Source organism: Danio aesculapii, chromosome 21, assembly GCF_903798145.1.
Source record: "Danio aesculapii chromosome 21, fDanAes4.1, whole genome shotgun sequence".
NCBI lineage: Eukaryota > Metazoa > Chordata > Actinopteri > Cypriniformes > Danionidae > Danio > Danio aesculapii.
In genome coordinates this window covers 547,122-572,813 of record NC_079455.1, presented here as the reverse complement: position 1 = coordinate 572,813, position 25,692 = coordinate 547,122, and the positions used below count along the sequence as shown (strand labels likewise).

General features: G+C 39.3%; 1 protein-coding gene across 1 annotated transcript; it reads left to right on the top strand.

Annotated features, from left to right (window-relative positions):
• Nucleotides 1-172: 172 nt before the first annotated feature.
• On the top strand, nucleotides 173-25,405 carry jade2 (jade family PHD finger 2). The gene is made up of 12 exons (XM_056445939.1): nucleotides 173-789; nucleotides 1,963-2,026; nucleotides 2,321-2,406; nucleotides 3,036-3,193; nucleotides 3,358-3,506; nucleotides 5,885-6,096; nucleotides 6,691-6,858; nucleotides 7,078-7,194; nucleotides 7,802-8,308; nucleotides 9,915-10,032; nucleotides 15,092-15,220; nucleotides 17,887-25,405. The coding sequence occupies exons 2-12, from the start codon at nucleotides 1,963-1,965 to the stop codon at nucleotides 18,564-18,566; spliced, it is 2,388 nt and encodes a 795-aa protein (XP_056301914.1). The 5' UTR covers nucleotides 173-789; the 3' UTR covers nucleotides 18,567-25,405.
• Nucleotides 25,406-25,692: the final 287 nt, after the last annotated feature.

Genomic DNA, 25,692 nt, shown 5'->3' with positions numbered 1-25,692 from the left:
AGTATGCTGGAGCATTCATTAACAGAGCTGTAATTACTATAATATACACACTTTACTACAGTATGGGTCTATAAATGGCCGTATCTGTATTGGGACGCTGATGGTGTGTGGATGTAGCTGTGTGTGTGTGTGTGCGTGTGTGAGAGAGATCCGGAACAGCGCTGACAGTGAGGATGTTTGTTGTGTTTCCTCCTCTCGGCTGTTTGTTCATGGCTCCCCCCATCGGACTCACTGTAAAATGGTCGATTATTTTCGCGAACCGCCCCGCGCGCTCGCTTGAGGAGACTTTCTTCTTCTCGCTCGCCTCTTGATGGACATTTTCAAACTTGACAGGTAAACGCAACGCGCTTTTTTCGCCTGTTTCCCCCGCTCGCCGCGTGTGACGCTCGCTCGCAACGCGCGGCTCCTGCGCCCGCTGCTAACGGAAATTTTTTGGTACGTCATTAACATGGCGCCAAAAGAGTTGTAAGTGTGAGCTAGTGTTTCGCGCAGGAACACACGCAGAATGTGAAGAGGAGCGCGTTTGTGTGTCGACAGCTTCACTTCGCAGGATGTGAGGACACCAGAAACAGTTTTGCGGATGACGAGCGCGCTGTGCTGTTTTCCGAAGCAGCAGTTTTAGGACGGCTGTAATATGCCGTCGGCTCGGGCATCTCAGCCGCACACAGTAACTTTTATCGGGGCTGAGGAAGGTGCGTGGCCTCGGATGATCCTCTGATCTCTGCGAGGACACCATCATCATCTTCACCATCCTCATCATCACCATCACGCCCTCTCTCCGCAGAAAAGGTAAAGCCGGAAAAATGTGCGTCTTTTCTGCAGTTTCTGACCGCCGTTTCATGCTCGTGTAGGTCGTTCGCTGCCTGAATTCTGTCTGCTTGTATGGGCTCGTTCGCGGTTTATTTGTCTGCTGAACTCTTCAGTCTGACTGTGCGGAGTACTGCTGCTGCTGCTCAACTTCTCAGCTCGGAGTGAGCGAGTGGCCTAAACGCGCTTCACAAACAAGCCCTGCGGGTCAGCGGCCACGCCCCCTTCGGCTGTACGCGATGGCGTGACGTCACGCACACGGGGCGTGGTCGAGAAAACGTGTCGTATTTTTTTCCATTATTATTATTATTATTAATTATTATTATTATTATTATTATTATTATTTTTATTTTTTTTATTTTTTGTCCTTCAATGTTTGTGAGTTACACTGTTATTAGTCAAAACATTTAAAGTACACATGAAAACAAAACTAACCACATTGATGTCGTTAGCTCACATTGCTAGTTTTTTGGTGAACAGTTCATCTCTGCATGTCTTTAAGAAAAAATTGTTTTATCTAAAATTGAAATCTGAAAATGCACGTCCTGTTTGTTTTCAGTTAAGGTCTGTTTTAGGAATTGGGCGGGGCTATCATAATTAACCACGCCCCTTCAGCTGAGCTGTTAGTTTTGACAACAAACAGTAATGGTGAGCAGGAGTGTGTTAGGTTCTAATAACTCTCCCTAAACCCTTTTCCCCATCTTCCTGAATGAAATGCCTACTTTACCACAGCCAATCAGCTCGCAGTAGAACAAAACAAGCCACGCCCACTGTTTTCTCATGTAATATTCCGCTTTTCTAGGAACAGCGTCACAATACAAGAAAAAAACGCAGTGGTTCAGTATTCTTCTATTATTACTCCCTCCAGAACTGTCTTGAGCATCTGTTTGTTATTGTAATTTGTTTCGAATGTGCAGCTAGCTACAGCAAAGCAGACACATTTCAAAATAAGAGTCCTTGTGTATTTTAGGCTTGGTAATATGGGAAGAAACATATATTTAATCTATTGCACACATCAATCTGTCAAAACTGGGTGACTATTTCCTGCTGTTACACCATTTCCAGTAAAGCTATCTGTTCACACACACACACACACACACACACAGACACAGACACACACACATGTTCATGTCTATGATCCTCTTGTCCTGACAGATGGAGAGTGAGATGAAGAGGAGGAAATACTCCACCAGCAGCAACGACTCCGACACCACTGACAGTGAGTAATGCTGACACACACACACACACACACACACACACACACACACACACACACACACCTGCACGCGCATACACTCAGATACACACAGACAAGCCCGCACACACATACACACACACATTAAACACACACAGATACACACAAAGACAAGGACTCACACAAACACACATACATAGATACACACTGAAGAACACACACACACACACACACACACAAGGACAAGCACATGCTCACACACATAAACAAACTCCTGAAAACACTAAAGTGAAAAATGGTACCTGTGTGTTTCTGCAGGTCAGGTGACCACCTGGTCCCGCTCCTCCAAGAACACTGGCACCAGCAGCACATGGGTTCGCCATGAGCAGAAGAGGCCGTCTGAGGTGAGAACCGGCCAATCAGATCGCCAGAAACACAGCAGCAGTTCAACCCTTTTCACAAGACAGTCACGAAGTGTTTAAGGCTCATCAGCATCCTCAATTCCTGAAAGTGTTTAATATTTAGAGTTTAAAAAACATATGTAGCGGTGACACGGTGGCGCAGTGGGTAGTGCTGTCACCTCACCGCAAGAAGGTCACTGGTTCAAGCCTCGGCTGGGTCAGTTGGTGTTTCTGTGTGGAGTTTGCATGTTCTCCCTGTGTTGGTGTGGGTTTCCTCTGGGTGCTCCGGTTTCCCCCACAGTCCATACACATGCGCTATAGGGGAATTGGGTAGGCTAAATTGTCCGTAGTGTGTATGGATGTTTCCCAGAGATGGGTTGCAGCTGGAAGGGCATCCACTGCACTAAGCATATGCTGGATAAGTTGGCGGTTCATTCCGCTGTGGCGACCCCAGATTAATAAAGTTAGAACATGCAAACTCCACACAGAAACACCAACTGACCCAGCCGAGGCTCGAACCAGAGACCTTGCTGTGAGGCGACAGCACTACCCATTGCACCACCGTGTCGCCTACTCCAGAAATCATTCAGTGGAATCAAGATAAATGTGCTTGAGTTGTTCTCTTCTTTCAGGTGTTTCGGACAGACTTTATTACAGCCATGAAGTTGCCGGATTCAGCACAGCTGAGCGCAGACGAGTTTTATATTCTGTGCGACCCCTGGAGGCAGGAGTGGGAGAAGGGCGTTCAGGTGCCAGCCAATGTGGAGACCATTCCTGAGCCTGTGGTCCGGTGAGATCCACGGCAGCCAATCACATGCCAGCACACAGCAACCAATCACACGCCAGCTCACAGCAGCTAATCACACAGTAGCCAATCACACGCCGGCTCACAGCAGCCAATCACAGTGCATGTAGTGTTTGTTTGGTGAGAGTTTGGTGTTTGTCGTCCCCCAGAATGCTCCCGGAGGTCAGCCGAATCCCGTTCTTCTCTGCGGTGCAAACGCGGAGCCAGTCGGAGATCTCTGAGCCTCTCAGCCGATACGATCTGGATGATCTGGATGTGGCCTGGCTGGAGCTGGTCAATGCAGAATTCAGACAACTAGGTGAGATTTACCAAACATCTTTATTTATGGGGCACCTATGATGCACAGACCACTTTTATAAGGGGTTTAAACCCAGTAGTGTGTGTGTCAGCAGTGTGTGAGTATCTCCAGCAGCCTCTAATGGTCAACATGAATGAATTGAGTTAGTTCTAATCAGACTTGATGAAAACAGTCTGCAGAAACACTTTGATTGACATTCTCACTTTGTATGATGTCATCAGAGGGGGAAAGCCCCGCCCACTAGTGCCCATCTCTCCCTCATTAGCATAGGAGGTTAGTCTTGTTTTTGAATCTGCCACCATGCTGATGCAGCTCCGCCCTCTTCTGAAAACAGCACAATCTCATTTGCATTTAAAGCGACAGTCACCAAAACACCACAGTTAGGATCAAAGCCTGAACGGGTCAGATTTAAAGAGTCAGAGAACATTATCTGTGTGCTATTCTCAGCTCAAACACACACACAAACTCTAGAGACAGCAGAGATGCATTTTCCTTCTTGTGAACAGGGCCAGAGTAGGTCCTCTTTAACCAGTTTAGTTTGTGGTTGTCAACATGCCAGAGAACAGGGTTGGAGTAATAATGCATGTCAAACATTCAGTCTTGGTGTATTAGTGGTTGTTTGGCAAGGTAATAAAATGGGAGATCACTATAGTCAACGCCTGACAACTCATTCTTGGCATGATAGCTGAAATGTAATTGTTGATTAAGAATTTTTCTACAACGTTTAATGACAGATGAGCTTCATCAAACATACGGCTTTGTTTTTGGCTCAGTTCTGGAATTGTGTTATTGCTCAGATTTAATATTTAAACACAAGTTTGACTCACATTAAAGGGGAAATGTGTGAAATGTATGTGCATAACTGATGGATTTGTGGTTAATATGCTTTCAAAACACCATTTTAAAGAGGAAATATCTTTAGTCTGATCTTTGAGAAATATAAGGGGTCACTTACTTTAGTGATTCTTAAACTGATTTTGTAAACATTTTTATTAAATTGTACCTTAATTAGCATTAAAAATAAGGAATATCAGCTGAAAAGTGCGGTAAAGGTTTTGAAGTGTTTAATTAAAACGTGTAATTATATTTAGGTTTCTTCTTTGATGAAAATGTAAGGAATATTGATGGATTTGAAAATGTGTGGAGTTATAAAGAAATGCTGTGGCCTGCTAAAGATGGAGAACCACTCTTTGACAGATTTCTTGAGTTAAATGTGTATTTACTAATTGTTTTTTAAATGGAAAACACTAAAGTGGAGTTTTAAAATCTCTCTCTCTCTCTCTCTCTCTCTCTCTCTCTCTCTCTCTCTCATCTCTCACCCCCTTTCTCTCTTTCTTTCTCTCTCTCTCTCACCCCTCTGCAAAGCCATCACGGGTTCGTCTCCCTCTTGTATCTGTTAAATGAATTGCAGCAATTGCTGATGTCTAAAATAGCACAATTAGGCTTAACAAAAACAAACAAACAATTAAACAAACAAACAAACAAACAAACAAACAAACACACAAATGAACAAATAAATATTTTGTTTATTTAATAATTTGTTTATTTAATAGAAAATAAAACAATTATGCATAAATAAATAATTGAATAACTAATTAAATCAATTAATAAGTAATGAATTTAATAAATGAATAAATATTTAAATAAATAAACAAACAAATAAATTATTTGACAATTTTTCTATAATATATTTAACTGTTTTAGTAAATAAATAACCACACAAATGAGTAATTTATTTATTTATTTAATCAATAAATAAATTAAATGAAACAATAGATAATTAATTTAATAAATAATAAAACAAATAAATATATAAATTAATGAATAATTATATAAATAAAAATAAATACATAAGTTAGTTATGTATTTATTAAATTAAATAAATAAATGAATAAATAACTAAATCAATAATTAATTAATTTAACAAATTTATAAATTATGAAATAAATAAACAAACAAATAATTTATTTTTAAAAATTACAAATAAATAAAAAATGAATAGCTACGCGGTGGCGCAGAGGGTAGCACGTTCACCTCACAGCAAAAAGGTCACTGGTTCAAGTCTTGGCTGGGTCAGTTGATATTTCTGTGTAGAGTTTGCATGTTCTCCCCATGTTGGCGTGAGTTTGAGTTAGTTATGTATTTATTTAATTAATAAATAAATGAATGAATAAATTGATAAATAATTTAATAATTGATTAATTAACTAAACAAATTAATAAATAATTAAATCAATAAACAAACGTAAATAATTTATTTAAAAAATGAGTTAATTAAATACTAATAGAATAAGTACATAACCACAATAAGCAGTGTATATATTATCTGTTCAGTGCTGATCAGTGTGTTGGTGTGTACACGTGTGTGTGTGTCCTCAGCTCTGCCGGAGCTGGACGAGCTGACCATGGAGCAGCTGCTGGTGGAGCTGGAGCGCCGCTGTCAGCAGAACATGCAGCAGCAGATCGAGAACCAGGAGGGTTTGGGCATCGAGTACGACGAGGACGTAGTGTGTGACGTGTGCCGATCACCTGAAGGAGAAGACGGCAACGAGATGGTGTTTTGCGACAACTGCAACGTCTGCGTCCACCAGGTACAAGAGTGTGTGTGTGTGTGTAGGAGAAGACAGGAGAGGGAGTACTGTCCTACATTTAGTTTGTTTGCTGATGGTCACACTAGAAAAATCATCTCAGATTACGCCTCAATTTATTGGGTCAATATGAGCATCACTAGGTGGATTATGGGGTTGTAGGGTTATTATTTGGAGGAGAATTGACCTGGATTAAACGGGTGATTTCAGGGAAGGGACGCTCAATCTGGCCGGGGTGTTGTTTTTGGTGTTAAAAGCATAACTCTTGCTACAGCTCCAGGTTACTGTTATTCATTTCCAATGGAGAATGAAGAGCTTACTTGTTATTAATCTAGATTTGTCTCCCTTGACCATGTGACTAAAGCTCAAAATTCAAACTGACCAATCCAAACAGAGCTTCATCAGTAGATAACCACACTGTAAACCCCTGTAAATCCACACACACACACACCTCAGCCAGGCCCTGATTTATATCAGCACTGGAGTCCGTGTGGGCCTTTGGGAGAAAAGTCATGGTTTGCAATAGAAACAAATGCATATGATCATTTACATCCTTTCAATGATCTATTAATCGTCGGTTGTGTTCTGCTCCGGCAGGCGTGTTACGGGATCCTGAAGGTGCCGCAGGGGAACTGGTTGTGCCGGACGTGCGCGCTCGGAGTTCAGTCCAAATGTCTGCTGTGTCCCCGCAGAGGAGGAGCTCTGAAGCCCACCCGCAGCGGGACCAAGTGGGTCCACGTCAGCTGTGCCTTATGGATCCCTGAGGTACCAGCGCATGGCATTCTGGGAGTGTTTACCACTATAGATGCGCTCTAAAGTTTGAGCTTAGGAGAAATTTCATAACGAGACAGTGGTGAAAATCACATTAGTATTACATTAATATTCTCTCCAGGATGCTCTACAGGAATATATCTGTGCAGATACACTGCACTTTCTTTTGTGAAGCATTTTCTGATGTGTGTTATTGTTGTTATGTTGATAAAGGTGAGCATTGGCTGCCCGGAGAAGATGGAGCCGATCACCAAAGTCTCCCACATCCCCGCCAGCCGATGGGCTCTCTCCTGCAGCCTGTGCTGTGAACACTCCGGCACCTGCATACAGGTGAGAAAGCGGATGAACAAGCAATCAGGCAGCTGAAATTGGCTTTATAGTACATACAGTTAAAGTCAAAATTATTCAGCCTTTTGTGAATCTTTATTTCTTTTATATTCCCCAGATGATGTTTCTCAGATTGAGGAATTTCTCACAGTATTTCCTCTTATATTTGTTCTTCTGGAGAAAGTCTGATTTGTTTTATTTCAGCTAGAATAAAAGCAGTTTTTAATAGTTTTAAAGCCATTTTAAGCTCAATATTATTAGCCCCCTTCAGCAATATTAGTGTTGGATTGTCTCCAGAATAAACCACTGTTATACAATGACTTGCCTAATTACCCTAACTTTACCCTAATTACCCTAGTGAAGCCTTTAAATGTGACTTTAAGCTGAATACTAGTGTCTTGAAGAATATCTAGTCTAATATTATGTGCTGTCATCATGGTGATGAGAAAAGACATCAGTTAGGACATAAATAAACAAGAGGCCTAATAATTCTGTATAATTGTGAATCATCAATACATAATGATCAATATTAAAAATCTCCTTCACAAATGTCAGTATCAGCTCATGCCTAAATCAAACGCAGTCTCTAATCTGCTGTTCTTCCACACAGTGCTCCATGCCGTCCTGCATCGTGGCCTTCCATGTGACCTGTGCGTTTGACCACGGGCTGGAGATGCGCACCACACTGGCGGACAACGATGAGGTGCGCTTTAAATCCTACTGTCTGGAGCACAGTAGTGTCTGGCGCTCAAACAGCAGCGGTGGCGTACAGTCAGACAGACCCGACCTGCGGCACGCCGTCCCTGATCCGGCAGCGGCACAGAAGCAGGAGCAGGCGGAGCGGGAGAAAGCCAGCCAGCGCAAGCAGAAGCTGCAGGAGCTGGAGGATGAGTTCTACACACTGGTGGATCCCAAAGACATCGCAGAGAGCCTGTCCCTGCCCGACGCTCACGTGGACTTCCTCTTTCAGTACTGGAAACTGAGGCGGAAAACCAACGCCAACAAGCCGCTGGTGTCCATGAAGAGGGACGAGGTGGACAATCTGGCGCAGCAGGAGCAGGACGTGCTGTACCGCCGGCTGAAGCTCTTCACTCACCTGCGCCAGGACCTGGAGAGGGTGAGCAAAGACCCACACACACCAAACACTAGATAATTCAGTCCCGCTCCGAAAATATATATATACAGTTGAAGTCAGATTTATTAGCCTCCCCTTATATTTCCAAATGATGTTTAACAGAGCAAGGAAATGTTCACAGTATGTCTGATAATATTTGTTCTTCTGGAGAAAGTCTTATTTGTTTTATTTCAGCTAGAATAAAAGCAGTTCTTAGTAGTTTTAAAGCCATTTTAAGGTCAATATTATTCGCCCCCTTCAGCAATATTAGTGTTGGATTGTCTCCAGAATAAACCACTGTTATACAATGACTTGCCTAATTACCCTAACTTTACCCTAATTACCCTAGTGAAGCCTTTAAATGTCACTTTAAGCTGAATACTAGTGTCTTGAAGAATATCTAGTCTAATATTATTTACTGTCATCATGACAAAGAGAAAATAAATCAGTTATTGTTATTGTTGTCAGTTATTAAAACTATTATGATTAGAAATGTGTTGAAAAATGTGCTCTCCGTTAAACAGAAATTGGGGGAAAAATAAACAGGAGGGCTAATAATTCAGAGGGACTAATAACTCTGACTTAAATAGTGTATGTTCTCCTGCTCCAAGTGTAATAATTTGGTTATTGTGATATCTCGGTTTAGTTAGCCAAAACTGTATTTACTCATTCATAAATCCTCAAGTGCACTGCAAAAAATCATTGCGCCAATTAGTTATGAAAACTTAATATTTCAAGTTAAGTTAACTTTTCTGAATTGAATGTGTTGACATAATTTATATATCAAAGTTTTTTTTTGCCGAACTTATTAGACTTAAAAAAAGAGTCAGCTAAACTCATGCATATTAGTCAGCTTATCTGCTTTGAATAGTACAAACATGTGCAAATGAAAATAAAAACATTTTTATATCAATAAATCCACTGTAAAATGTATTTTTATATGTTTTGTAATTAAATATAATTTAGATTTTTAAAAAATAAATAAACTGATTTATTTAATTTTATTCATTGTAATACTTTTGCTTAAATTAATATTTGCTTACTTCTGGATGACAACAGATGATGAACGTCTTCCTGCAGATTGATTTTGCTAGTAAAAAATGGCTTGGGCGGGTTGACAAAATTTGGGTGGGTTTGGGATCAGTTTGGATGTTTTGAATGTGCATTTTATATGAAATATTTAACAAACAACAAGTGTGGGTACCTACTAGTTTTAAGGACAGTTTGGGCTGAAAACATTGAAGTGCCCAGAGTGAGATGGTGGGTATACACAAAACAATCTCATTTTACCATGAGATCATTTGCTTACTAAATTAGCAGATTATTTAGCTTGTTTTAAGGAAAACATGCTTTATTTTGACTCTTTATTTCTGCTAGTAGTTAAGTTAGTAGTTGAAATTGAGTTAGTTGTCAGTATTATGATTGAGTTAGTAGCTGAGATTTAGTTAGTTCTCAATATTGAGTAGTTAAGGAAATGTTACAGTCAGAGGTAATGTCAGCTTTATCACTGCGGTTTTTACACCATTGTCCTGTATCACGTTATAGAAACATTCTAACTCCTAATCTCAGTGTGACTTAAACATGAATGCTGTTTTTGGTTTGTTTTTAGGTCAGAAATCTGTGCTGCATGATCACACGCAGAGAGAAGATCAAGCACTCTTTATGTAACCTGCAGGAGAAGATCTTTTCATTGCAGATTCAGCTCTTGGAGCAGAACCTGGTTGGAGGTAAGAAAACCCTGCACAACTGTCTCTTATGAAGGTTTTTTCTTGACATTTTGATCAGTGCCAGTTAAAACCGATGCAATCCTATCTGTGCTGGAAATGCACCAACATCTGAAGTATATATGTTCACTCTTACATCCAGTACATGTTCTGGATTCAAGTTCATGTATGGCACTACAGATCTACAAATACAGCTCAAATTTTATTTATTTCTTTATTTTTTAAGCAAATCACATTAAACTACGATGATGAGGTTTATAAAATACCACTAAACCTATCCCTAATGCTAAATCACCTTTAAACCTACCCATACCGCAAGACCTGTCCCTAACCAACCCATAAATCTACCCAAACCAATAGACCTGTCCTTAACCCAACATAAGTCTATCTCAGAATTATTATTTGTGCAGCTGGAATGGGCGTGGTCAGCTGTAGAGTGGGTGTGGCTTGACAAACAAGCGAGAATGAGGAGGGGGAGTCCAAACACATGCGCTATAGGGGAATTAATGAACTAAATTGGCCCTAGTGTATGTGTGTGTGTGTGAATGAGTGTGTTTCCCAGTACTGGGTTGTGGCTAAAAGGGCATCTGCTGCTTAAAACATATGCTGGAATAGTTGGCGGTTCATTCCACTGTGGCGACCCCTGATAAATAATGGGACTAAGCCGAAGGAAAACGAATGAGTGAATGAATGAAATCTCAAAAGATTTATTTCATGATCTTTTAACCCACCCATAGACCTAAACCTGTCTTTAACTGTTATATTGTTATAGTTGCCCCCAACCTTACCCAACCCTTAAACCTACCCATACACCTAAACCTTAACCCATAAATCTGCCTATAATACTAAAGATGTCCCTAAATTCATTAAAGGTGCTGTATGCCAGTTTTTAACTCTTGTGAAGCATAAAAACAGCATCATATGTGTGCAGATATTCAGAAACATGCTCAGTGAACATACTGGTTTATCTGTAAAACAATGCTGAAGTCAGATATTCTGCTTTGAACATGAGCCGGAACGCTGTCATTGTTTTGGTCATTTTAAACCTGCACAATGCCAGTTTAGCCAATTATATTTCAGCACTCCGGGTTGCCAGATGGTGGAAAACAGCGTATTTCAGTAATTCAGTCAGAAAGGCTCTGAAAGCATGCGTCCGTGAACAAAATACAACCTCTGGTGGACAGTAGGAGATTCTGAAATGAGACGCAGATTCAGAGTTCCACATGAGGTTATTAATTAGCAAATAATATTAATATTAGGAGTGTAAACATCAGGTGAGCAGGTCACACTGTAACCCCGTGTCCTAACAACACGCTACATGATGAGATGCGCACTGATGAGCAATTTGGCTGTTTACACCAGAGGAAACACGACAGAAATGTAAATCCAGCCATTCAGAAGCTCAGAATAGTGCACTCACTCATGAAATGGTCAGGTTTATAATCTAATGAATACATATTAACCCTCTTTAACATGATTAATGTAGATGCTGAATCACTGAGATGTGTTTAGTTGTAGAGTTTATCTAGGGTTTGTTTTATTCTCCAGATCTGAGCTGAACTATCTGCTGCTGCTTTCAGTATATGGCAATAAATGTCATGTCAAACTCACATTATTAGCATTTAACACTGAATAAAGCACATGAGCTGTACCTGAGCTGATCATTGTCAGTTTTCTGTTCACCTGTGAGAAATTGAAGCCGTTTCTAATATATCAATTCCAGGTGTTGTTTAGGATAAAAACTCCCTTTATAATGGAGAATATTCCTTCTATCAGGTGTCGCTGCTTTTATTCAGAACACGGTTTTAAATCACTCGCTCCTGTCCTCAATCTGGCAACCTGCGCTTGCATTTGTTTTGATCCAGGAGTGCAACACCTAGTTCAACCACTGGGTGTCAAACTTACATACTGCACCTTTAAATCTTCCTGAACTACTGAATCTGTATAAAGTGAACCCACTGATATTCAATATTTAAAGTGGGATTTAAAGAAGATTCACAATATTGTATTTATATTGTGTTTAACTATTGTGTACTTGGTAATATTAATTCAGATAAGGAAGAACAGTTTTCGCATAGATTGAAAAGTGTTTAAATTAATACATAATGCTACAGTTAGTAACATTTACTGAAATTAATTAATATTATTTAATATTACATGGCATACTGAATAAAATTAAAGACATTTTAAAAAGTGAATTGCATAAAACAACACGACTTAAATAAAGAGCAAAATAATCCTATATTTTATATGAAATAAATACATCAATAACATGTTTAGAATGTCAGGTGTACTACCCCATGTTTAATCCCCAGAAAATATGAGCTCTTTTCCGCCCCCAAAAGAGACACAGTGCATGTAAATGAAATTACTGTAAATCTAATAATTTTACACATTTAATTTCTCCATCGTTCTCCTCAGACTCGACTGATCCTGAATCAGCATCAACACACGAGCATGTAAACTCTCTCTGAGCCACAGCCATTCACAGCCCTGCTGACAAAACATAATAAAGTCATTTTGCTTTCTTTACCGCTGGCTCAAGCAGAGAAACGTTTCTAGATTTTGTTTTTTAAAAATCAGTTTCACAGTCAAGTGCTTAGAAACACTGCCCAACCTGCCCAACAGCACCCAGAACACCTTAGCAGCAACTCTACACATCAACCAGAAGACCTTAGCAACATGGAAGTGAGTTTGAAGAACAAATTAAGAGTCTAAACAACATTTTCCACCAATGAATGGAGGGTTTTGTCCATTTATGTGAGCATTAACCTCCAAAACACAGTAAACATTGAGTGTCTCTCCTGTGAGCTCATTGGTTGTTCTATGCGTGTCTTCTGCGAGCTCATTGGCTGTTCGATGAGTGTCTTCTGTAAGCTCATTGGCTGTTCGATGAGTGTCTTCTGTAAGCTCATTGGCTGCTCTTCAGTTTAACTCACTGTTAAGAAACCTCAAATGTATCCTAAAAAAGGGACAGGATGATAGAAGCATGAATAAGGATGACACAACAGCAGTAGATAAATGGATAAATGATAAATCTCAGTCCTAAATGCAGGGTTCGTTTTTACTACTCAAATTTGGATGAGACTTTTCCAAGACTTACAGGTAAATAATCATGATCTAATGTTTCATGTGTTTGTGTATATGTACAGTAAATAATAAGACAATTAAAGCACATTCATATTTATTACAGCGTATTGTAAAATGCATGGCATCTCTAGAATGCCTCTAAATGACATCAAATTGGCATCTAACATTGGATAATCTAACAAAATGTCAACATTACAATTGAATGAATGCTTATGTCTAGTGAAGGGACTATATTTTGATTAAATCACATTATCGATGCTGTAAAAGAAACCTTATGAAATTGAAAATAGTCAACTTTAATAATCAACTTTTCTCTGGCGTTTATAGGTGGCTGAAAAACACTTGTCATGCATATATACAGTAACCCATTAAAGCTAAAAGATGCTAACATTGGCTTAATTAAAGTTCAACAAACATACATTTAATTCGTGACCTTTAAACTTACCCAAAAATCTAAAATTTAACCTTATCTAACTCAGAAAAATACTAAGAAAAATGCACATTGCACATTATTACTGCATATTGTAAAGTACATTGTATGTAAATGACTGATGTCAAAATGATATCAAATTGACATCTAACATTGCATCAAAATGTCAAAATGATGCTTAAACGACTAAATGAACGCTTGCGTCTATTGAATAGACTATATTTTGAATAAATTACATTATCAATGCTGTAAAAGGAACCTTAAAAAAATGAAAATATTCACATTAATCTTTCACTGGGAGGTTATCAGTGGCTGAAAAACACTTGCCGTGCATATATAGCCCAATAAAGCTAAAAGATGCTAACATTGTCTTAATTGAAGATTAATTTTCTGACTTTAAACCTACCCATAAATCTAAACCTTAACCTTATCCAACCCAGAAAAATACTAAGAAAAATGCACATTGAATTTTATAACTGCATATTGTAAAAAACATTGTAAAAGATGCTAACATTGACTTAATTGAAGTTCAGTACACATTAATCTGTTAAAATTGCGTTTATTTGCTGAACATTAATTTCATGACCTTTAAACCTCCACATAAACTTACATGTCCTTAACTTTAACCCAGAAAACAATACTAATAAAAATGCACATTTAAATTGATTGCAGCATATTGTTAGAATACATTGAATCCCTATAATGCATGTAAACTACTGTGATGTACAAATGACATCTAATGTTGACGTCAAAAAAACACATTAATAACTGGTTACAGGACAGTGCTGTAATCCATTTTTGATGCTTTTTTGGCACCGATGTTAGATGCTAATTTGATTTTGTTTTCACATCAAGATGCCCGCTTGGGTTAGCAATGTCCCAAACAAAATTATGCCAGCACATGTGGTCCATAATTGGCCCGTACTCAGCTAAATTCTTCATTTCCCAGCCATAATCAGACCAGATCCACAGACCCAAAGTCATCCCAAATCTGGCAAGTAGTCCTGAGGCCAGAGCTAAAACTTGTCTTGTTTCTAATCTAAATATAAAAACACTCTTAAATCAAGAAGCATTTTCTAGACAAGTACAAAATGCTGTCTTGTTTTCAGAAATAATGAGTCAAAATTAACCGAGATTTTCCTTAAAACAAGCTAAATAATCCGCCAGTGTGGTAGGAAAAATGTATTTATTTCAAAGCAAAAACTAGATGAGTTTGCTTAACCCATCGGCAGATTATTTAGCTCGTTTTCAGTGAAACCCACTTAATTTTGACTCATTATTTCTGAAATCAAGACAATATTTGTTGCTTGTCTAGAAAATGCTTCCTAATTTAAGAATTTTTAGATATTTGAAACATTTTTGACATTCTGTGAAACTGGTAGGTGTGTTAGGTCGTTCAAAATGTGTACCGACAGGTGAAGCTTTGAGAACAAATGAAAATATCTAGAAATGTTTAAGGTGAATATCCTCAAATTCCTGTTTCTCAGGTCTGCTGTTGATGTTTTGGACAGTTTTGTAAACTCTCTTATTTTCTGTGCACAGAGAAAACTCAGAGAGGCGAAAGAATGCATCGCAATAGAGTCCAGGAACGAGTAAAAGAAAGGAGGAAGAATAGTCCAGAAAAGAAAGACAAGTGGAGATCAGATGACAACTCTCTGTTCTCACAGCTGGGTAAGTGTGTAACCCTGTAGTAAAATCATGCAGTCGTAAATCTTAAAAGAGCTCTACTGTGCTTTCTGTTGTGCTTTCTGTACATTTAAAGGAGACCTGTTCTGCCTCTTTTTAAAAGATGTAAATAAGATGAGTGTGTAGTGAAGTTCCAACTGAGAATAGCACACAGATAATGTTCTCCAGCTCTCTGAAACTGACCCTTTCAGGCTTTGATCCTAATTGTGGTGTTTTGGTGACTGTTGCTTTAAATGCAAATGAGATTCAGCTCTTTTCAGATAAGGGCGGAGCTACAGACGCATGTGCATCAGCATAGTGGCAGATTTAAATACAAGACTAATATCCTATGCCAATTTTGGAGAGATGGTCACTAGTGGGCGGGGCTTTTCCCCTCTGATGACATCATACAAAGGGAGAATGTCAATCAAAGTGTTTCTGCAGACTGTTTTCATCAAGTCTGATTAGAACAAACACAATTCATTCATTTTTAACCATTAGAGGCTGCTGGAGATATTCACACACTGCAGACACACAACTGGGTTTAAACCCCGAATAAAAGGGATTTTTGCATAATAGCTCCCCTTTAAAGTAAACTCTCTATGTGGCAGGTGATAAAGTAATGCATTTGAATTATGTGCAGTCTTAGTAATTGGGCTTGCATTAGTAAATGTTTTTTATTTCTTGTCATTTGTGTTGATATTGTTACTAGACGAGGCAAGATTATTTATATAGCACATTTTATACACACAATGGTAATTTAAAGTGTATAAACAAGATAATTAAAAGAATCATATAATAATCACACAGTAAGTATTAGGCATAAAACAACAAACAATTAAAATGATCAAAAACAGATTTAAAATGTATTAAAGCAGATTTACACTGAAAAACTGCTTTTCTTTCTTAGAGTTTTGACTTGTTTTAGTCTAAATATCTAAAAATTCCTAAATCAAGAAGCATTTTCTTAACTAACACAACATATAGTGTTGTTTTCAGAAATAATGAGTCAAAATGAAGAGTTTTGCCTCCAAAAACAAGCAAAATAATCTGACAATGGGGGAAACAGTATAATCAAATGTCAAAATGAAAACCAAGATATTTAGCTTACCCCATTATTTATTAAGGAAAACCCGCTATTTTGACTGATTGTTTCTTAAAACAGGACACTATATCTTTTGCTTTTCTGGAAAATGCTTCTTGGTTTAAGAATGTTTAGATGTTTGGGCTAGAAACAAGACAAACATTGTAAGTAAAAACCATTTGTTGCCGTGTAGAAGTAATAAAACATAAGATGGACACAAAAGTGCAGTATTTTAGGAGCTTTTGATTAAAAGTGGCTGTGTTATAGATGCTTTCCTAAACTGTTGCATTTCACCCTTCAGAGACGGGCTTAGGTGAGTGTGTGGCAATTGAATCTGTTTTGTTTTCTGTGTGTGTTTTGTCGTGTGCACATTCCTCACCTGTCAGAGTGTCAAACTGTGTATGCACGCTCAAGACCATAAATATAGTCAAGCAATAAAAAGCCTGGTATTTCCACCTAAAGAATATTTCTATTATGCAGTTGACTCACAGCACAGAAATCCAGAGTATGTGTCCTTTTCCCCATTTATACGTAACCTCATGATAAACTGCTCAGCAGCAGCACATTGATGCCGTGGACCAATGTTTACAAGATGAGGACATTTTATGCAGATCAGTACCATACTTCACCATTTCTGTCTGTTGTCATAGTGATGACAGCTGGAGGGGCGTGGTTAAGTGTGTTAGCCACGCCCAATACCTCAGACAGACCTAATCTGAGAATTTAACTGAAAACAAAGAGGACGTGCATTTTCAGATTTCAATTAAAGATTAGAAGAGCAAGCTATTGTTGTTGTCTTAAAGACATGCACTGATGCACTGATCAGCACAGAACTAACAACGTGAGCTGACAACATCAATATGGCCAGTTTTGATTTCATGTGGACTTTAATTGAAGTTTATGCATGAACTAATTTCGAGAGGATCACATGCTTATGATTGATCACAGCTAGTCCCGCATCAGCTCATGATCGATTCACAATCAGATGAATCCTAACTCTCTGTAAATAACCAGTGTTTCTTATCTCAGTATCTTCATCTTGAAGAATTCCCCCTCCCACCCCTACTCCCTCTTCTTTCCAGATGGGCGACACGGCGGCCCAGTGTTGTGTTGCCTCATAGCAAGAACATCTCTTGTTGGAGTCCCTACTAAACCATCCGACATTTCTGTGCAGAGTTTGCTTGTTCTCCCTCTGCTCACATGGGTTTTCCCCAGGTTCTCTGTTTCCTCCCACAGTCCAAAAAACATGCTACCTAGGTAAACTGAACATACTAAATTGATACCATAGCCAAGCTTTAGCAAGCCAAGCTTCTCTCTTTAGCCATCCTACATCTGTCATAAGCCAGAATAGGTCAGGGGTGTTCATTAAGATCTACCTGAGCTCAAACTCTCCTCTCACCCTGCAAACGGGAGGCATCCCCGGGCTCGAGGATCTCATAAGCTCATGGCTCTCTCCTGGGATAGCATGCCAAACAAGCTTTATCACCAATCATCAGCTAAGTGTGAACTCTTGACAGTACAGTGTGACCGAAAGCTTTTTTTTTTTTGCATGGTGACCTGAAAGCACACTTCTAAATCTTCTTCACAGGTTTCTCCAGATCGTTCCCCCTGGATGGCTCGCTGTTCGACAGCTGGCAGGCTCAGTCCATCCACATCTCAGCAGAGAGCATGCTGAGCCGCTGGTCTCTGTCTGCCGGGACGCCCGAAGCCTCGGCCAGTCTGCTGTCGGACCAGCTGCTGCGGGGTGAGGAGAGCCTGCTCAGCCTCATGATGGACTCCTCCATGCAGAACACCTGGAAGACGCCTCGGCTCGGACGCAAACACACCAAAAGTGCGCCCCGCAGCCGCCGGAAGACCCTCTGCTCTCCACCCGCTAAAGGTAAAGTGTGTGTGACGGAGCGGCGGTGCAGACGCGGAGAAAAAACTGAGGATTTCCAGCGCAGCAGCGACGGCAGGTCAGACCCTCTGCAGCCCGCCATCGCCAAAATGGACTCGTGCCACATTTCTGAAGAACGAGATTCAGTGCTGGAGAACCGCTCTCAGAAGAGCTTACGCATGCGTCTGCCCAGACAGAGCAACACCCGCTCTAAAAGCCAAACTGTGGAGTCGTCTGTGCAGAACAACACACCCGACACTGAAACCGACGGGTATTTCTCTGATGAAGAACAGAGCGACGGGGAATTGCGATTGATTAGCCGGAAGTTGCGATTGCCTCAAATGCATGCTGGGAAGGAGGAGGTGGTACGGCGAAGTTTGCTCGCCTCTTAGATGTGTTCTCGTGCCGTGAGCACGCTGCAAAACATGCTGTCTGGTTTCTAGTCCGAATAAATTCCTAAATCAAGAAGCATTTTCTAGATGAGCCAAAAATGTATTGTTTTCAGAAATCATGAGGCAATATGAAGCGAGATTCTCTTTTAAAACAAGCTAAATAATCTGCTGATGGGGTACGGGAAATAAGCTTGTGTTAAAGTAAAAAATAAGATTATTTAGCTTGTTTTCAGGAGAAACTCTCTTCATTTTGACTCGTTATTTCTGAAAACAAGACAGTATTTAGTGCTTGTCTAGAAAATGCTTCTTGAATTTAGAATTTTTAGATGTTTTACTAGAAACAGGGCAAAAAATTAATTGAAGCATTTTGTACAGTGCAGATTTTCCACCTTTGGGCCAATGAGAGCGTCAGAAAGGCCTGAGTTAAACTGCGCTTCCACTGTCAGATCAGTAGAGGGCCACACGTATGAGGGTTTCTCTGACCGGTATTTCGACATCAGGCTGCCGATGACCGATATTTGATGCTGTTTTTTCTTTAGTTTTAATGTCCAGCCTGCACTGACAGTGGAAATGTGACTGGCCGTGGAAACACACGGACACCCTCACTAGCTGTGTTTCCATCCACCCATTTTTAAGCGCATTTTGGATTCTTGCATAAAACAGGCTTGATGGAAATTAAGAATCAATTTTTGAAGCTGCACATAAACTATGATGTAAACAGATGTACTGCATTAATTCCGTCATCACAGTGCTTCAGTATTCTTCTGTTATGATTCCCTCCAGAACTGTCTTGAGCATCTGTCTGCGCTCCCGTCTCACGTCTCCAGAAGCCACTGCGTTTACCGCGTTCATTGCGTTTGGTCTTGGTCTTCTGACTCATTTATTAGAGGAGAAGAAACAGCACAGTGGAGAATCCCAACAGTGCAGCAGACTCCACTCCTCTCAGTGATATCTGTGCATGTTTAGCAGGAAGGGATACGTTTTGCTCTCTTTCACTCATCAGATGGAAACGCTGCATTGTTTGCAAATCTTTTAAGCGATATTCCAGTTTTGCGCATAGATTTTATTTTTATCTCTGGATGGAAACACTGCTAGCATTGGCCTGATGGTGGAAACATGGCTCTGGCGCTTAAGTGTTTGCTTCATCAGTAGGACACACAGTCTCTCAGCCCACATCTGTTTCCAGACCTTCAGCTGTAATAGCTTGTTTTCTGTGTCAGAGTATAATAGTCATTTATGCAACCATTATCATTTGTGCTCGACAAGCAGCAAGAAACAAGACGAAGTCTAGATGAACACTGTCCTCTTGGGAGCCAGCAGGTTGTGTCCTGAGATAGGACAGTGACGTGGGCATTATGACGTGTGTAGGTCGTGTTCCCAGAGTATGCGACTACTGTCAAATGATGTACAGAGAAAATCTGACACAAATAAGCACAATTATCCATCGGGGAATGTAGCACACATGTACATGCGGTATCCTCCGCCTCAGTTTCTCTGACATAGGCTAGATGTGAGAGCGTCACGCATACGACAGCTTTCCTCATGGCCGAATCTTCCCAATGTGTGAACATGAAGCCTGTGTTACTTATTACAACTCAGCACTTCTTAAAGTGGTCCACAGTTGCTGGTTGCTTGACCACTTCGTTTTTTTCTAATTTTTTTGAGTGATCACCTCTATCGGTACTTCTGGTTTAATTCTTCTTCCCTTCCCTTTATAAACAGACCATAAAATGTAGCATTCATCAGTTTCGATCATTATATTTAGACTAGTGCTGTCAATCGATTTGAAAAAATTAACTAATTATTCACGATTAATCGCAATTAAACGACTGAAACTGTTTTGGCTATTCAAATGTTAAATTAATGTAAATTCAAGACAAAGAAACTAGTTAAATTCAAAATATGATGAACTTTTGCTTAACTTGTAACAGATTTCTTCATGTAAACAACATACATGAAGAAATAAACCATCAAGATCCTCTAACAGTTGGCTTGACGGCCCTATTTATTACAGAAATAATAACACAGGCATGTAAATGACATTTGAATTTCAAAACAATCAATGCCAATAAAAAACCAAAATTGATTTCCATGTTGAATTCTAAGTGGACTGCTAAAAATTCCAAAATACAGGCACTGCAAATATGGAAATTGGAAAATTATAATAACAAAGGGTTGAATACAAACAATTGCACTCATTGAAAAGTTGAGAAAATGAATTATAAAGTAGAAACTATTTTGCTTAGTCCTCCTTTACATTCAGCCAGTTGCTAAGACTGTCCAGTCTGTTGACATTATCGGGACTGTGGCCCTTTTCTTTTGAATGATATGACCTGAGAGTGAGAACAAGCAAAATCACAGAATCAGCATATGAATTTCGGTTCCACTGGTGCTGCGACAAGGATGTAAGAAGCATCAAAGCGTCAAAGGCACGCACAGGTACGCGCTGTGTCACACCAAAGACTATAGACTTCTTACAGGGACTTTGGTCACACCATCTCTAAACATTAAATTCTAAACAACGTTGAGGGATACGAACACCGTCCGTTTGTTCTTGTTGCTAGGAAACACACGCACACACACAACGTGCGCAGTACAGCGCACCCGAGCAACTCCCTTCAGATTCATCAACACGTACCATCACGTTCATCAAATTTGCTTAAAATAAGCGTTCTAAAGTATGGCTATATTGTACGAGCTGGAATCTGACACAGCAATATGAAGCAGACACTTTACAAAAGTTGCGTGTGAGGGTGGAAACACGTCAAACTTAATGAAACATTTGAGGGTGCATGGACTCAACTAAAGGCAGAGGAATGCGCTGTCTTTCATTAAGTACATTTACATGAACACCAATACTCCGACTGTAATATGATAAAGATAATAAGCTGATTAAGAGTCGACCATGTAACCAGCGTTTTTTGATTACCTTAAAGGAGTCGATTACCCGAGTCACGAGATGCGGAAGTGTTTTCTTTCTGTTTGACATGTGGTATCAAATTCCATTAAATGACTTCTAAAAGTCCTTCCTTGGTCTTATCCATATTACTTTGCACGTTGAACACATGTCTGCCACAACAGGAAATAAAAAAACTGCAACTGCGTTAAGTGCGTACATTTTTTAACGCGTTAAATATTTCAAATTAATCGCATGAGTTAACATGCTAATTTTGACAGCGCTAATTTAGACCTACATTTAACAATAATGTACACGCAGGTGTTTGTGTGTGCATCCGAGATCAGTTTCTGATTCAGGGAGCTTTAGGAGCTTTAAGAGCAAAGATACTAAGGTTTTCATTGACATCTGTAAGAGGTAAACGGTAACCGAAAGAGGTAATCACTCAAAAACTAATTTAATCACAGGTATGTTTCTCTTCCAGGTTTTGGTGCATTTATTCAAAAGGAACTCTTGTTGTTTTCCATTAAACTGTGCCTTCTGAAGCCCCCCAAAACAAACTAATAATCAGCATGTTCAGCAATTTTATTACAAAGATGGCAATCAGAAATGAGCACATGTGCAAAAGTGTTGAGGTGACCCAGAAACTGCTGAAATCATCAGTCCTGCTTTAGCGAAACACTGTCATCAGTCAGTCAGTCAGTTCTTCAATGGTTTATTGGCATTTCAAATCGGATCCACACTTACAAAGTGCCCTCAGGCTGGTGTTTCCCCTCTGATTGTGACCCAATCAACCCATAGTGTGTATCTCAGGGTTCAAGAAAAGAAGTGATCACAATCATCTGAACAGCTTAAACCTGTATGTTCACCCCAGCTAAGTTTCTTTGGCAAAGAGAGGCTCTCCAGAGAATCAACAAAAAAAGGATGAAGCACTGATTTTATTTCCTTCTTTTTTTAGTTTGATGATGCCAAAGAAAAGCAAGTCTGCAAATGCTCTGAAGTGGATGTTATCATGTTGTCTTCTGAACAACAACAGAGCTTGCCCTGATATCCACCCGTACACTCCTTCATAATGCTGAGGATGATGCTTTATTTACCGTAATCCTTCCTTTACAGTCAGCCTCTGAGCAAACTGCATCCTAACAGAAGGTCTGTTCAGCAGAAGACTAGAGTAAAGCACAAGTCTCAGTGATTTTGTCTTCTGGAGAAGAGTCTGAAGCCGGGCATACACTGTGCAGTTTTGCTTTGATTCAGCTGTGAATTCTGACGGAGAGACGATTAAACTCTCCAAATCGGATGATAAGATGATGTTCTGGCATGCCAGAAATTTAACTCGAACCCAGTATGAACTTATGAACCCAGTAAGTTTTTACTGAGTGTGTGTGGCCTTCATTGAATCTGTGCAAAACCAACACACACACACACACACACACTTGCAGGTTCACTCAGGCACACTGGTGCATTATTAATGTACATATTCTAGAATGCACAGCAACAATTAAAAGAGTATGATACACTGTTCATATATTTGCGAGATAGACATCTGATTAGGATCTGATTTTGTGGTTGGTGGTATTACTTTTAACACTCCTTCCCATGGGGGTGTGTAAATGCACCATATACTGGTTTGCTAACCACTATTAAAGGAGACCTATGCACATCTCTAGAGTGTGTGTGTTTGAGCTGAGAATAGCACACAGATAATGTTTTCAAACTCTCTGAAACAGACCCTTTAGGCTTTTATCCTAACCGTGGCGTTTTGGTGACTGTCACTTTAAATGCAAATGAGATTATAAAAGTAATTTTTGCATAATAGGTGCCCTTAGCGGGTGTTAACTGTTGATTCAGCACTCAGACCGTATAGTGTGTGCACATGTTTCATGAGCTTTGCCATCACATGTGATCTTCCTGTACAGTGTGAGTTACACTGTATTAAACTGCACAGGGTATGCCCGGCCTTATATGTTGTGAACAGTACCGCAGTGAATGAACGGTCACTGAAATGCTTCACTCCTCATTCTGACTCTTCATTTGTGGAAACGTCTGTCTGCTGCTGTATCCCGCAGAGCGCAGACAGCGACCTGTACAAATCTCATGTATCGTAGCTGCTTCAATAGGGACTGTTGATAGACGCTGGTCATTTGCCGTTCTCTGGTTCAGTATGCACCAAACGCACACATGCAATACTGTGCCTTTAGTGAGCTAGTTTCAGCCTCCTGCAAGAGGTCACGCTTCTTTTGTCATGCTCCGCCGCCGGTTGTGTACCGAAACATGTACTCTACGTAAGCTCTGTAAATGTTCAGCTTCTGTGCAGTCATTTTCTCCCATGATGCAACAGGACCAGAATGAGATCTTGACCCTTGCATGTTATTAGCGAGCCAGTCATTCAGTGACTGTGGTCTTTACACTTGTTAGTCTTTTGCCTCTGAGGTGAAGAAGAGCTGGAAATCAGCAAGGGGTGTGCGATTTTGCCAGAAACTGATGTCTGGATATTTTCTAGCATTTTCTTTTTGCTGATTATAATCAGGCCATATTTTGTTTTTGTTTGGTTTGTGGAATCCAAGAGACATAATCGACACTTAAAACAGCAAATATGATTACTATTCTAGACTGAACACATCGCACACCCAGCAGTTCTTCCAGCTTCAGCTTCATGTTGTGTGGTTAGGCCTGAAGACCCGAGACCATCTCAAAGGAAATCTACACTTCTGAATGAGGGCCATTCACTCCTCTTGCACTGCAAAAACTGCGGTTCCTGCTGAAAGTTTTTGTCTTCTTTCTAAATGTCCAAGCATTCTTAAATCAGTCAGCATTTTCTACACAAGCATACATATAGTTTTGTTTTGAGAAATAACGAGTCAAAATTAACAGAGTTTCTTCTTAAAACAGGCAAAATAATCTGACAATGGAGGAAGAAAAATAATCTGACGTCAAAATGAAGACCAAGATTATTTAGCTCACCCCATTGGCCCTTTATTTATTAAGGAAAACCTGCTATTTTGACTGATTATTTCTTAAAAATTTGGTAAAACAGTTCAATAACAGTGGATAAATGATGATGTACTACTGTAATATGTACTCTAAATATGACGTTATTATAAACTAATCGTGATGCCAGTGGGGTCAGCTAAATAATCATACAATAATAATAATAAGTATGTCAATAGAAATAATAGATGATTTTATTTTCCCATTGTCAGATTATTTAGCATGTTTTAAAGTGAAACACTCTTCATTTTGGCATTATTTATTCAAATAAGACGTGTTGTGCGTGTCTAGAAAATGCTTCTTGATGATTGGACTACAATCGAGACAAAAACTTGAACTAATAAATATATCTTTTTGCAGTGTGTCAAACTGATAATCAATCCCTCAGTTATATTCTACAGAGTTGAATCTCCTCAGTTGGAGGAGTGGATAAAAAAGTCATATATCATCTACAAGCAGTATGTTTTGCATTTAAAATATGAGGTCGCTCATCAGGGGGATGTGTTTTTGTGTTTGTTTTGCATTTGCACATTCTAAATGAGTCGTTTTTAAAATATTTAGTAGTAACCAAGAAGCCGTAATGGTTTCATGAAATGTACACAGTGTTGTGTTTGATTATGCACAGAATCTGCATTCAGATGTGGCCACTTCATCTGACCTCTGCAGCGCTGCATGGGCTTCATTTATAAAACATGCAAATGCAGAGAGTGATAAAAATGGGCTTCGGCATGAAGACGTGAGGCTCTGAGCAGATGTGCACACTTTACCTTAATATTTGGAAATCAGAGCTCCTTTTTGCCAATCACCATTGTAGACTTGGACATTGATTGGTGGATTTTAATATTCACTTTATAATTTGGAGCTATTTGTTAGGTGAAGATCTGAAACCACTCAGCTGTGCTCAATTTGCAACTCAAGTTATAGAAACCTATATGGCAATATATGCAACCTAAATGTGGAAATATTGTTTAATATATATATATATATATATATATATATATATATATATATATATATATATATATATATATATATATATATATATAAATATATATTTTAAACCATTGGAATTTAAAGTATGTACATAATATATGTTAAAAATATATTAGCTATAATATACATTGTAAAAGAATATTAATAATAAATAATATGATGTATTTTTTAACGTATATATATATGAAATTCCAATGATTGAAAAAATAGATATGAATTTATGCAATTTCCAAATATTTGTTGCAAAAA